We start from the raw sequence: 14,995 nt of genomic DNA, 5'->3' as shown, positions 1-14,995 counted from the left end.
GATTTCATTTCTTTGGATGGCTGCATAGAATTCCATTGTATATATATACCACATCTTCTTTATCCATTCATCTGTTGATGGACATCTAGGTTTTTCCATAGGTTGGCTGTTGTGGACATTGCTGCTTGTAAACATCCGGGTGCACTGTGCCCCTTCAGATCACTACATTTGTACCTTTAGGGTAAATACCCAGTAGTGCCATTGCTGGGTCATAGGGTAGCTCTATTTTTATTTTTATTTTTTTTTTTTTGAGGAACCTCCATGCTATTTTCCAGAGTAGCTGCGCCAGCTTGCATTCCCACCAACAGCGTAGGAGGGTTCCCCATTCTCCGCATCCTCACCAACATCTGTTATTTCCTGACTTGTTAATTTTAGCCCTTCTGACTGGCGTGAGGTGATATCTCATTGTGGTTTTGATTTGTAGTTCCCTGGTGCCCAGTGATGTTGAGCCCTTTTTCATGTGTCTGTTGGCCATCTGGATGTCTTCTTTGCAGAAATGTCTGTTCATGTCCTCTGCCCATTTCTTGATTGGATTATTTGTTCTTTGGGTGTTGAGTTTGCTAAGTTCTTTCTAGATTTTGGATACTAGCCCTTTACCTGATATGTCATTTGTGAATATCTTCTCCCATTCTTTCAGTTGTCTTTTGGTTCTGTTGACTGTTTCCTTTGTGGTGAAAAAGTTTTTATCTTAATGAAGTCCCAGTAGTTCATTTTTGCCCTTGTTTCCCTTGCCTTCGGTGATGTTCCTAGGAAGATGTTGCTGCGGCTGAGGTCAAAAACGTAGCTGCCTGTGTTCTCCTCAAGGATATTGATGGATTCCTTTCTCACATTGAGGTCTTTGATCCATTTTGAGTCTATTTTCGTGTGTGGTGTAAGGAAAGGCTCCAGTTTAATTTTTCTGCATGTGGCTGTCCAATTTTCCCAACACCATTTGTTGAAGAGACTGTCTTTTTTCCATTGGATGTTCTTTCCTGCTTTGTCGAAGATGAGTTGATCAAAGAGTTGAGGGTACATTTCTGGGCTCTCTATTCTATTCAATTGATCTATGTGTCTGTTTTCATGCCAGTACCATACTGTCTTGATGATGACAGCTTTGTAATAGAGCTTGAAGCCTGGAATTGTGATGTTGCCAACTTTGGCTTTCTTTTTCAACATTCCTCTGGCTATTCAGGGTCTTTTCTGGTTCCATATAAATTTTAGGGATTATTTGTTCCATTTCTTTGAAAAAAAATTTGTGGTATTTTGATAGGTATTGTATTAAATGTGTAGATTGCTTTAGGTAGCATAGATATTTTCACAGTGTTTGTTCTTCCAATCCATGAGCACGGAACATTTTTCCATTTCTTTGTGTCTTCCTCAATTTCTTTCATGAGTACTTCCTAGTTTTCTGAGTATAGGTTCTTTGTCTCTTTCGTTAGGTTTATTCCTAGAGTATCTTACGGTTTTGGGTGCAATTGTAAATGGGATCGACTCCTTAATTTCTCTTTCTTCTGTCTTGCTGTTGGTGTATAGAAATGCAACTGATTTCTGAGCACTGATTTTATATCTTGACACACTAAATTCCTGTATGAGTTCTAGCAGTTTTGGAGTGGAGTCTTTTGGGTTTTTCACATAAAGAATCATATCTGCAAAGAGAGAGTTTGACTTCTTCTTTGCCAATTCAGAGGCCTTTTATTTCTTTTTGTTGTCTGATTACCAAGGCTAGGACTTCCAGTATGATGTTGAATAGCAGTGGTGATAGTGGACATCCCTGCCATGTTGCTGACCTTAGGGGAAAATTCTCGTTTTTTTCCCATTGAGAATGATATTCACTCTGGGTTTTTCATAGATGGCTTTGATGGTATTGAGGTGTGTACCCTCTATCCATACACTCTGAAAAGTTTTGATCAAGAAAGGATGCTGTACTTTGTCCAATGCTTGTTCAGCATCTATTGAGAGTACCATATGGTTCTTGTTCTTGTATTGTCATCACATAGATTTGTGGATGTTGAACCATCCTTGCAAGCTCAGGTATAAATCCCACTTGGTCACGGTGAATAATCTTTTTGATGTACTGTTGGATCCTATTGGCTAGTATTTTGGTGAGAATTTTTCCATCCATGTTCATCAGGGATATTGGTCTGTACTTCTTTTTGATGGGGTCTTTGTTTGGTTTGGGGATCAAGGTGATGCTGGCCTCATAAAATGAGTTTGGAAGTTTTCCTTCCATTTCTTTTTTTTTGGAACAGTTTCAGGAGAATAGGAATTAATTCTTCTTTAAATGTTTAGTAGAATTCCCCTGGGAAGCCATCTGGCCCTGGACTCGTATTTATTGGGAGATTTTTGATGACTTCCTCAATCTCCTTACTGGTTATGGGTCTGTCAAATTTTCTGACGTATAGTTGCTCATAATATGCTCTTATAATTGTTTGTATTTCTTTGGTGTTGGTTGTGATCTCTCCTCTTTCATTCATGATTTTATTAATTTGGGTCCTTTCTCTTTTCTTTTTGATAAGTCTGGCCAAGAGTTTATCAATATTATTAATTCTTTCAAAGAACCAGCTCCTAGTTTCTTTGATTTGTTCTACTGTCCTTTTGGTTTCTATTTCATTGATTTCTGCTCTGATTTTTATTATTTCTCTTCTCCTGCTGGGTTTGGGCTTTCTTTGCTGTTCTTTCTCCAGCTCCTTTAGGTGTAGGGTTATATGTGTACTTGAGACCTTTCTTATTTCTTGAGAAAGGCTTGTATCTCTATATACTTACCTCTGGGGACCGCATTTGCTGTGTCCCACAGATTTTGAACAGTTGTGTTTTCATTTTCATTTGTTTCCATGAGTTTTTAAAATTCTTCTTCAATTTCCTGGTATTTGCGTTCTTTTGAACTCAAATCAAAAGAATCATATCATCTGCAAAGAGAGAATTTGACTTCTTCTTTGCCAATTCAGATGTCTTTTATTTCTTTTTGTTGTCTGATTGCTAAGTTCTTTAATTTCCTGGTATTTTAGTTCTTTTGAGTATTTCATGTATTTGAGTTCTTTCCAACCTTCCTCTTATGATTGAGTTCTGGCTTCAGAGTATTGTGGTCTGAAAATATGCAGGGAATCATCCCAATCTTTTGGTATTGGTGGAGACCTGATTTGTGACCCAGGATGTGATCTATTCTGGAGAATGTTCCATGTGCACACAAGAAGAATGTGTATTCTGTTGCTTTGGGATGGAATGTTCCAAAAATATCTGTGAGGTCCATCTGGTTCAGTGTGTCATTTAAAACCTTTATTTCCTTGTTAATCTTTTGCTTAGATGATCTGTCCATTTTGGAGAGGGGAGTGTTAAACTCTCCTACTATTATTGTATTACTGTCTATGCATTTCTTTGATTTTGTTATTAATTGGTTTATATAATTGGCTGCTCCCATGTTAGGGGCATAGATGTTTAAAATTGTTAAATCTTCTTCCTAGATCCCTCAAATATGATATAGTGTCCTTCATCATCTCTTATTATAGTCTTTGGCTTAAAATCTTATTTATCTGATATAAGGATTGCCACTGCAACTTTCTTTTGATGTCCACTAGCATGGGAAATTGTTTACCACACCCTCACTTTAAATCTGGAGGTGTCTTTGGGTCTAAAATGTGTTTCTTGTAGACAGCATATCGATGGTCTTGTTTTTTATCCATTCTGATACCCTGTGTCTTTTGATTGGGACATTTAGCCCATTTACCTTCAGGGTAACTATTGAAAGATTTGATATTAGTGCCATTCTATTGCCTGTAAGGTGACTGTTACTGTATATTGTCTCTGTTCCTTTCTGGTCTGCTTGTTTTAGGCTCTCTCTTTGCTTAGAGGTCCCCTTTCAATATTTCCTGTAGGACTGGTTTGGTGTTTGCAAATTCTTCTAGTTTTTGTTTGTTCTGGAAGCTTTTTATCTCTCCTTCTATTTTCAGTGACAGCCTAGCTGGATATAGTATTCTTGGCTGCATATTTTTCTCGTTTAATGCTCTGAATATATCATGCCCGTTCTTTTGGGCCTGCCGGGTGTCTGTGGATAAGTCTGCTGTCACTCTAATATTACTATCATTGTATGTTGTAAACCTCTGGTCTCTGGCTGCTTTCGGTATTTTGTCTTTGTCACTAAGACTTGTAAGTTTTAGTATTAGATGACGGGGTGTGGACCTATTTTTATTGATTTTGAGGGGAATTCTCTGTGCCTCTTGGATTCTGATGATTGTTCCCTTTGCCATTTTAGGGAAAGTCTCTATTATAATTTGCTCCAATATACCTTCTGCCCCTCTCTCTCTTTCTTCTTCTTCTGGGATCTCAATTATTCTAATACTGTTTCATCTTACAGTATCACTTATCTCTCAAATTCTTCCCTCATGGTCTAGTATTTGTTTGTCTCTCTTTTGCACAGCTTCTTACTCTCTATCATTTGGTCTTCTATATCACTAATTCTCTCTTCTGCCTCATTTATCCTAGCAGTAAGAGCCTCCATTTTTTATTGCACCTCATTAATAGCTTTTTAAATTTCACTTGGTTAGATTTTAGTTCTTTTATTTCTCCAGAAAGGGATTCTCTAGTATCTTCCATGTCTTTTTTGAGTCCAACTAGCACCTTAATAATTGTCATTCTGAACTCTAGTTCTGACATAATACCAATGTCTGTATTGATTAGGTTCCTTATCATTTGATACTGCTTCTTGTTCTTTTTTTGTGGTGAGTTTTTCCTCTTATATTTTATCCAGATAAGAATATATGAGTGAGAGAGTAAAATATTAAAAGGGTGGCAAAGACCCCAGAAAAATATATGCTAACCAATCAGAAGAGACCCAAAACCAGGGGAAGACAAGAGGGGGGCAAAACAATAAAAAATTTTAAAATATAGTTATTAGACTGTGAATAGAACTGAGCCACCCACTTGATTTTGGGTGTATTCTGGTCTCTTAGAAGAAACTACCTCCCAAATTTTTAAGAAAGAAAAACTTCTATATGTTCAAAAATAGGGGTAAACACAATGAAGAGATGGAATATGACTGTAAAGATGAAAAAGATTTAAAAAGATTTTAAAAGATTTTTAAAAAGGAATTGGTAAGATAAGTTGGTTGGAAAAAGAAAAAAAAAAGAATATGATCAGACTGGAGCTAGATTTAGGGTTTATTTTGATCTATTAGAAGAAATTATATCCCAAAATTTTAAAGAAGGAAAACCTGTATGTATACAAAAAATAAGGTTAAATACAATGAAGGGATAAAATATGACTATAACCATGAAAATTTTAAAAGATTTTTGTAAAGGTATTGATAAGATAAAATAGTTTAAAAAATGTTTAAAGAGGAAAGAAGAAAAGTTTAAAAAATAGAATAAGAAAAAAATAAAATTAAAAAAAATTTTACTTTGCAATACTGAAGAATCATGGGGAAAAAGCCATGAATTCTAAGTGTTGCTTTCCCCTAGCTCTGGAGTTCCACAGTTCTCAGTGACTAGAAAACTTGGTCTTGGCAGGATGTTCTTGCTGATCTCCTGGGGGAAGGGCCTGTTCCAGTGATTATCAAATGTCTTTACCCGAGGTGGAACTGCACCACCCTTGCCAGGGATTGCGCTAAGCAATCTGCTCAGGTTTGCTCTTGGGAGCTTTTGTTCCCTGGGCACTTTCCCTAGAGCTCTGGAGGACCGGAATGAAGATGGTAGCCTCCCAATCTCTAGTTTGGTAGGAGCTAAGAGCCAGGGCCCCACTCCTCAGTGCACCCTCAGAGAAAAGCAGTCAGTCCTTCTCATCTCCTGGGTCTCTGGCAACACTCCAAGCTCCCCCAGCCCGTGACCAAGCATTTCTTTTTCTGGCTCATGGCCCCGTTTGGAGTCCTGAAATGCAGCAGATTCCTGCCGCGGCCTCCCACACCACTCCTCTTGAAGGAGGAAGGAGGGAGTCTCCCCAATCTACCACGGGGTCCCTGCTCAAAAAGCAGTGGCCTGACTGCCGCAGATCACAGTTTAAGGTAACTCCGATCTGAGAGCTCACTCCTCGGCTCTGTCTCTGTAGTCGGCTTCCCCGCTTTAATACCTGTGAGCTCTGCTACACTCAGACACTCCAGTCATTCTGTGACCCTGTGGGTCCTGAGACCACACTGTGCCCATGAGGGCTCTACCCCTGCTTAGCCTCTGGAGTGATGGCCCTCAGTGGAGCAGACTTCCGAAAGTTCTGATTTTGTGCTCTGCTAGTCTACCACTTGCTGGGAGCCAGCCCCTCTGCCCCTTTCCCCGTTGCGGTCTATTTTCCCGTCATGTCAGATTCACTTCTGCACATGTTCTACCTTCCCAAGAGGGGTCGATTTTCTGTTTCTAGAATTGCTCCTCCTCTTCTCTTCTATCTTCTGTTGAGTTTGTACATGTTCAGAATGGCTATTTCAGTTTCCTAGTTTTCTGCCATCTTGCTTCCTCTCTCTATCTCCATCTTTCTCTCCACCCCCTTCTTCCTTGGCAGTCAGCACTGAGCCTCTCCCTCCCTCTACTGTACCTTTCTGTTTTCTCTAATAAAACAGAGTTACCACATTCCCTAGAAAGACATGCCCTGCATATGTTGTTCCAATATCTGCTTGAGGACAAAAGAAATGTTGGTATACAAAGCAATGATTTTGCACTTAATCCTGAACTAAAGTATGTCCCCACGTATGTCACTTGACTCCATCTCCGTAGATTTAAAATAACTAATTCTGGCAGAGAATGAGGTTTTGTTTTTTGTTTTTAGAGAATACACATTGCCACATAACTGGTTCAAAAGAATCCATGGTTATTTAGGATCCTGTGTATAATCTTAGGGAAGAGTCTCCATTATTGGTTGCTTTATCCACATTGCACATTAATTACGGAGTCTGGAGTCGGCCTCCTGGGTGTCGTGGCACCAGGATGATCTGCTCCTGGGATAGGAGAGCACATGGTTTTCATGCTGTCTTAGGAAAGGGCACATTCTCCCGTGGTTGGGTGAATCACTATCAAATTAGCATGTCCAACCATCCTCCCCACCGCCCTCTGCTCCTGCCATCACAGAAGGGCTTTGAGAACAAACCTCATCTCTCACTCATCACCCTGAGCCATGACCTAACATAACATGAAGCTCTTTTTGCCTTCTGGAAAGCCAGGACTCTGAGGTTGGGTTAGGGAGAAGAGTAGGTTGAGAAAAGTGACTATAAAGTGACAGTGTTATCTAGCATTCTGAAGAGAGCCTTGGTGAACACCCTATGGCAAAAACATCCTGATTGTTCTTCCCGACCACACCTGGGGCCACGCAGGTCTCCCTTGTGCCTTTTATGCATCCGTGGACACACACATTTGCACAGACCTTGGCATCCCCCATTTCTGGTTGAAGTCCTATATTAATTACTTCAAATATTGTTAAGAAGGTGTCTTTCCTTTGGGAAAAATATGCATGTGTGTCACTCTCTGAATTACCTGTGAGACTTTCTCAGCCTTTCCATGACCAGGAGGGCTGCCTCCCTCCCAAGATCTTGGTGTCTCTGTGTCTTACTACCCCCACATCTACCTTTTGGTATCACAAATGCAGTGAACTACTGGATGTGGGTACCATGGAGGAAACTTACAGCACAGTAGTTTGGAGTTATTTATAGGAGTTGAAACAGAATTGAAGAACATCTTTCTTTCTTTCTTTCTTTCTTTCTTTTCTTTTCTTTTCTTTTCTTTTCTTTTTTTTTTTTTTAATGTTTATGTAGGCCTGTCTTTCCCTCTTACTTTGTCTGGTGCTGATAAAATCTAGAACTGGAGCTACAGGTTTCATAGGATCTGACATTATATGTAAGACTTTCCACTATTGATAATGACAGGGTAGGAGGCCTTTGTATCTTTTAGTAATTTCTGGAATTTGAAACGAAAGCCAAACAGTCAAGGAAATTCAAATTAAAATAATGACATGTTAACCCCAAACATTTAAAATATTAAGGATTTGAAGATGTGTAATGAAACTAGCCTTTTGTACTTTGAAAGTGAGGAAGTAATTCAGTCCACTTTCTAAAATGTCTATTTTAGCAGTAGGTATTGGGAACCTTAAGTGTCTATGTGCTATAGCCTCGTGAGTCTAACACTAAGAATTTATTCCAAGGAAATAATCACAGATAGGACATAAAGATGTATTACAAGAATGTCCTTTACAGCAGAATTTCTATCATAAAATTAGATTTTTTTAAAGGTTTTTATTTATTTATTTGACAGAGATTACATGTACGCAGAGAGGCAGGCAGAGAGAGAGGGGTGGGGAGAAGCAGGCTCCCTGCTGGGCCAACAGCCTGCTTCGGGGCTCGATTTCAGAACCCTGAGATCGTGACCTGAGCTGAAGGCAGAGGCTTTAATCCACTGAGCCACCCAGGCGCCCCCATAAAATTCGAATTTTTTTTTTTTACTATAAGTAGTAATATGTTATTACATGTTTATAATATATTATAAAAATATAAATATTTGAAAGTGGGGAATTATTAAACACATTATGCTATACCCATGTAATACTACTGAAAAATACATTGCCAAGAATTATAAGATAGGGGCACCTGGGTGGCTCAGTTGGTTAAGCGTCTGCCTTTGGCTCAGGTCATGACCTCCGGCTCCTGGGATCCAACCCTGTGTCAGAATCCCTGCTCAGCAGGAGTCTGCTTTTCCCTCACCCTCTGCCCCTCCCCGCTAGTCATGCTTTCTCTCTCTCCCAAATAAAATTTTTAAAAGAGGAATTACAGGCTAAGTGCTTGCTTATGTTAAATAAAATTAGGATATATGAAGGAATATTTTAGGTGATTTTATTAAAAATTTACCCATTTATAAAAAAATGATAGTAGGGAAAATAATGGTGAGATAATATAGTAGAAGAATCTTCATCCAGTGACGTTATGGATTATTTTATTTTATTTCTATTTTATTTTTATTTTATTTTTAATTTCTATTTTATTTTTCAGTTCTACAAATGAATATGTAACACTTTATAATCTGAAGAAATACATATTTTTTTAAAGATTTTATTTATTTGTCAGAGAAGAGAGCTCAAGCAGGGGAAGCAGCAGGCAGAGCAGGCATACATGTGACTAATAAAAATCCCATGCACATAATTCCTCCAGATTAGTCATCAAGGATATGTGTCTTATTAGCTGATCTTATCAGCCAGTTCTCGCCAGAATTGCATGAGCCTTCATCTGGGGTCTCTTAAAATCATTCACATTTATTAACTGGCAGTCTGCAATTTTATGTCGGTATGAGATTTTTAAATTATCCAGTCTTTGCACAATTAAGATTGTTTTGGTACCTCGGTGGGTGACCCAGAAAGTACCTCTGTTAATTAAAGCCATTTCTGTCATTGCCATTGGTAAAACCAGAAGCATAATTAACTTTGTAATTTTGTAGATCACAAGACTATAACTGTCAAACTCTTCTAACAAATAAATATTAGTAGCATCCAGATAAGCTCACATGGGCCTGTACGAGATGCCACCCATGCACTCTTCAAACCCTCATGAGGTAGGTGGGTACGTGTAGGCAGCGCCCTCAGTGTATGTGAAGATATCTGGTCTTGTCAAATGATGGGTTTTTGTTTTGTTTTGTTTTCTGCCATCCAGACAGAGCTATGACATTCAGATTGTGGCACTGGTAAACCAGACAGGCTTCAGATCTGGGAACATCCTCGATTTAAAGAATCCTTTCTTTAGGTAAGAAATGCTCTCATCCATTTCACACCCACACATTACAAAATCTCAACTGACCACAGGACCTGGTAAAGATAGACTGATTCCATCTTTCCTAAGAGGAGAAAAAAAAAATCTACTCTTCCTCTTTAAGGAGACTTGGATCTTGAGATGGAGTTGAATGTTTTCTGTTGCATTAAATGGAATTCAGTCTGTACCAATCTGATCCTGAAACAGGGAGCACTGGGTAGTCCTACAAAGCGAGCTCTCTCCTTCCAGCTGAGCTCTAATGAGCTGTGTGACCTCAGGCAAAGTCACTTCCTTCCGGCATTCGGGTTTTCTCTCACCTGCAAAATGTGGAGTTTAACTCTGTGCTCCTCTGACCTTACCTCACTAACAGATGGTTTTTTTTGTAGTAGGTATTCTTTTTTTTTTTTTTTTTAAGATTTTATTTATTTGACAGAGATCACAAGTAGGCATAGAGGCAGGCAGAGAGGAGGGGAAGCAGGATCCCCACTGAGCAGAGAGCCCAACGTGGGGCTCGATCCCAGGACCCTGGGATCATGACCCGAACCAAAGGCAGAGGCTTTAACCCTCTGAACCACCTAGGTTCCCCTGTAGTAGGTATTCTAATTCATCTAAAACATGAAGTCCATTGAAAATGTGTTTTTGAGACATTTTTTGAGAGCATGTAAGTCAGGACATACCTCTCTTTAGAAGTTGTGCAGATTGTGTGTGATACAAAGAACTTGCCACAATGAGATGGACACGACAGATATTTCTGGAGAAACTCCCCATCTTTACACCCAGTCAATAGGAGTGAAGTCGTGTTGGATTGACATGAAGTCAATCCAACAATTAAAACCACTGAACACGGTCACTCTTTACTTTCTTAAAGACTTTATCTCATGTTATAATGTCTCCCAAGGTTTTTATTCAAAGCATCATGTCTTACAGTACTTTTTGAAAAGCGTAAAGAGAGGAAGAAAGACGGGAAACCAAACCAGGAATTCTTTGGCAGAGATGGGAAAATGAAATGGTGACTTGGGACGTCATGGGAGGAAAAAAAAAACAAGCAAGGCTGCCATTGTTTACATTGTGTGCAAGTTGCCACACACAGTAGGACTCTTTAAAGCCTATTCCCGTTTCGGGATGTGGGTGCCGTCTTTCATTCTGAGGGAAAGGGGGTTTTCTCCTTCCCATCCCCTACCCAATCCTGTCCCATAAAGTCAAGGGCATAGACTGTGTCCTCAGAACAGGCTGACTGTTCACCAGGACAATTTAACCTGCCGAGGCCTCAGTCTTCTCATCTGTGAAATGGGGTCCATACCATGTCCAAGTACTTAACAGTTGACATAAGTAGTTTTCAGTAATTGTTACTTTCCTGTCTTTCTCCCTTTGCTTACTGGTCTCTGCACTCCCACTCTCTCAGTAAGTAAGTTAGGTGATGATCTATAGTTCATTCCAGACTGAATCATTTGAATTTGGGGGTAGAAAATGAATTTTCATAGGGTTTTAGAAAACCCACCTCTTGAGGGCAAGAACCACGTGAACTAGTAACTCTTGAGTCCAGCTTTCACTTTTAACCAGGAAACACGGGGACAGGGCCTGGGCCTTGGCCTTTGCCAGCCCCTGCTTTGCACAAAGGCACAAACACAGTGGTTACAAGGTCAAAGTGCAGACTGGTCTAGGTTGAGTGATACTCAAGGTGGCCACCGGACTGTCAAAACAGACAGAGAGGGGTGAGGGTGGTGGGGACAGCCTTTTCCCTTCTTCTCTCATTCAGCACCAAGTCAGACTGATGTATTTAATTAAATGATTAAGTAGATAAGGTTGCTTAAAATGTGACTCCCTTGGGAATTCCAGATCTTGATTGTATTTTTTTCACCAACTCTTCCCTAATGTCTAGGCCTCAGTATCTTCAGTGAGGATGTGTGCTAAATGACCAAATCTTGGAGAGCACGTACCCTGTAGTAGATGCTCGGTTAAATGTTCAGCTATAGTAATGTCCTTCTGCTCCCTGACAGTCAACTCCAATCTGCTGCTGAGGAACAGAAAAGCGGGACGTGTGTGTGTGTGTGTGTGTGTGTGTGTGTGTGTGTACGCACGCTTGTGTGTGTTAGGGAGAACTAAAATAATTGGCATTACTGAGAGGAATTATTGGTAATTTTCTATCAAAATAAGTAACTTTATCTCCAACTGATTTTTATTCTGTCCATTTTTAGGGCTTACTATAGACTTACACACAAAAATGAAAGGTTCATTTTTGGTTTTTTTTCTGATCCCTGATACCATCTAAAAACATCTAATGTGGCATGTTAAAAACATCTCAAGATCTACAAGTTAATTACTAAAAACATAAACATCCACCATTAGAGTCAACTGATATTCGACTGTTGCAAAGGCAGTTAATGGAGAGGTGATAGTCTTCCGAAAGTGGTGCTGGAATAATGGACATCAGTACGCAATAAAAACAGTGACCTCCCGTCCATATCTCAGACCGTCTATAAAAATTAGCTCAAAAGGGATCATGGATCAAAATATAAAACTTTGAGAATAAAACATAGAAGAAAATCGTTGTGATCTTTGGTTTGAACAAAAATTTCTTAGATAAGATTCCTGGAAAGAGAAAGAGAAAAAGGATAAATTGTCTTTTATGAAAATTAAAAACTTATTTTTGAAAGACACATAATATGAATGAACTATGATGAGTTACAAACTAGGTGGAAGTATTAGGAAATCACTTATCTGAAAAAAATAAAATAGTATCCAGAATATAAAAAGAATGCATGATATAATACTTTTTAAAAAGCCCAATAATAAGAAACCATTTTGTTCAGGACAAGAGATTTGAACAGACCTTCCTTCAAGAAGATATAATAATAAATAAGCACAGGAAAAATGTTCACCCTCATTAGCCAATGGGGACATGAAAATTAAAACCATAACAACATACCACCACACGTCTATGAGAATGGCTTAAAATAAAAATTCGGATGATAGCAAGTGCTGGTGAAGACATGGAACTACCAGAATTCTCATTCATTGTTGGTAGGAATACAAAGTGGTGCAGACTTTTGAACATAGTTCACCAGTTTCTTCTGTAGTTAAAAATGCACTTACCAAAATGACCCAGCAATCTCATTTCCAGGCATCTACACAACAGAAATGAAACTGTATTTGAATGTGTATGGCAGTTTTATTTGTAATCATCAAAACTGGAATCAACTAGAATGTCTTCTAAATGGAGAATGAACAAACTATAATCCATGCATACAATGAAACAACTTTCAGTAACAAAAAGGAAAGAAATACTGATGCATTTATAATAATACAGATGAATCTCAAATAAACTAAGCAATAGAAAGTGAAAGAAACCAGACTCAAAAGGCTACATAATATATGATACCACTCACACGACATTCTGGAAAAGGCAACACTGCAGGTACAAAGAATAGCTCGGAAGGGCTTGGGGAAGGGTTAGCTATGAAGAGATGTGGCGGCAGTTCGGGCAGTGGAACTTTCTGTATCTTGACCATCCTGGTGGCAGGATATGCCTGGATGCATTTGTCAAAACTTGCAGGACGACAGTAGAGGGGCTGGGTTTTATTGTATGTAGATTTTTCCCCAATGACATGAAAACTTACTGATCGGTGTATTTCATTAAAAAAAAAAAAAAAACCCAAAAATCCACAAAACACCAAAACTGTGTAAAAAGAGAGTAGAAAACAGAGTGTTAGGCCAGCCAGTGGCGAGGGATTGCATGAGGGCGTTGTTTACAGTGTGTAATCTGGGAGGCTTCTCGGAAGAGGTGGCAACTGAGTGGTGACTTAAATGTCAGGAAGCAACTGGAATGGGCAGATGTGCAAGCAGAGCCTTCTACAAAAGCACAGTGAGGGCAAAGGCCTGGGGCAAACCAAGCCTACGGAATAGCAAGAAGAGCAAGAAATAAGCTGGTGCTTCGTCTTTGCTGTAAATCTATTAAAAAAAGAAAAAAGTTCTCTCAGTGAACAAAAATCTGGATCATCATCTCAGTTCTGAATTTAGGCTATGCATAATCAAACTTACTAAATATAGTGGGTAAATATAGATCTACGGCTGCCCGTAAAAACTTCAGGAAGGGCACGGGAGTGGGAAGAGGGGGGGAGGGGACCAGGAGGGAGAGAGAAGACAAGAACCCCCAACCAGCTTGCCTGCCCGGAGCTTTGGATCGAGGTGGGACTTACTTACTCAGTATCATAGAAATCGCCTTCTCTGTTTTAGGTTTGCTTAGAAGATAGCCACAAGCCAATCGATAAGTCAAATGAAGACCTGAGAAGTCCCTCAACACCGAAGTTCATATTTCGTGTTCCAAATATGCACTCTAAATTTTACAAGGATGATTAGGTTGATTTGAATTCGTATTTTTTCCCTAAATATAAAATGTGCATCCTCATTTTATTGACAAGTCTATTTCTCGGTGCTTCTTAGACTGGCTTTTTACAGCTTTCTGCATATAGCTAAAGAAGAATTTTTTCCTCAATTTGTGATTTCTCTTTATTACTGTTTCAGTAAAGCCAACAGCTCTGCTTTCATTTTTGAAGTATTTACAAAAGAAATTTAACAAAACCCTACCTCATGTTTATATGTATGCGTATGTATGACATAACACAAGAGCATGTTAGGAGTGAGCTTCTATTTACAATTTTAAGCTGTTTTCACTGATCGTCTCAGCCAATCAACAGTAGTTTCTAACTCAGCAGTGTGTTAAAGAATTTTTGCCTTATTCATGTAATGGAATAATAGGGCGTCAGGAATGTTCTTCATTGGCCGTATTTGATGACTGTATGTCGCTAAGGAAATAAAGATGGACCCTTTGTCAGTTCTTTTAGGTTTACAATAAAAATGTACAGTGGGAGATACCAGTGAGGCCTCTCCTTTACTTTAAGACATTTGTTATATGTCACACGTCAAAGGGTGATGAAAGATGATCTTTGCAAAGAGCAGGTTTTCCCCTGGCCCAGACAACTCTTATAAAAATGGATGTCGCATCAGTATGACAAGCTAATGAAGCCCGCAGCAGCCCGCCTGCTCGGGGGCGGGGGAGTGAGAGAAGCTGGAATCAAACCACAAGGACAGACCCTTACCAGCCAGTCAGTCCCCAGCAGCTGGGAGCTTGCCACTCTGCTGCTTTGGCTCACTCTGGCCTCTCCATCCGACACAGTCTTGCCTTCCTGTCCAGCCCAACAGCCTTCCTTTCCGCACTGCAGGGCTTCCCGTCCAGTGGACCGTCACGGGCAGGCCTTCGGCCACCTTTCACACTCACATTGACACATGTCCTGTCCCTCCCTTCGTCTAACCCTTTCTTGCAGC

At 39.6% G+C, this 14,995-nt stretch overlaps 1 protein-coding gene across 2 annotated transcripts in view; it reads left to right on the top strand.

Moving 5' to 3' along the window:
- LOC131812733 (histone-arginine methyltransferase CARM1-like) overlaps positions 1 to 14,540 on the top strand; it is a 254,032-nt gene extending 239,492 nt beyond the window's left edge. For both annotated transcript variants that reach the window (XM_059142592.1, XM_059142591.1), the window contains 2 exons: positions 9,578 to 9,667; positions 13,907 to 14,540. In XM_059142592.1, coding sequence (XP_058998575.1) covers positions 9,578 to 9,667; positions 13,907 to 13,916 — 100 coding nt within the window. In that variant the 3' untranslated portion in view covers positions 13,917 to 14,540. The remainder of the gene's footprint in view (positions 1 to 9,577; positions 9,668 to 13,906) is intronic.
- Positions 14,541 to 14,995: the final 455 nt, after the last annotated feature.

The sequence above is a fragment of the Mustela lutreola genome, chromosome 12 (assembly GCF_030435805.1).
Source record: "Mustela lutreola isolate mMusLut2 chromosome 12, mMusLut2.pri, whole genome shotgun sequence".
NCBI classification, from domain to species: Eukaryota; Metazoa; Chordata; class Mammalia; order Carnivora; family Mustelidae; genus Mustela; species Mustela lutreola.
This window is presented reverse-complemented; position numbering and strand designations above follow the sequence as displayed.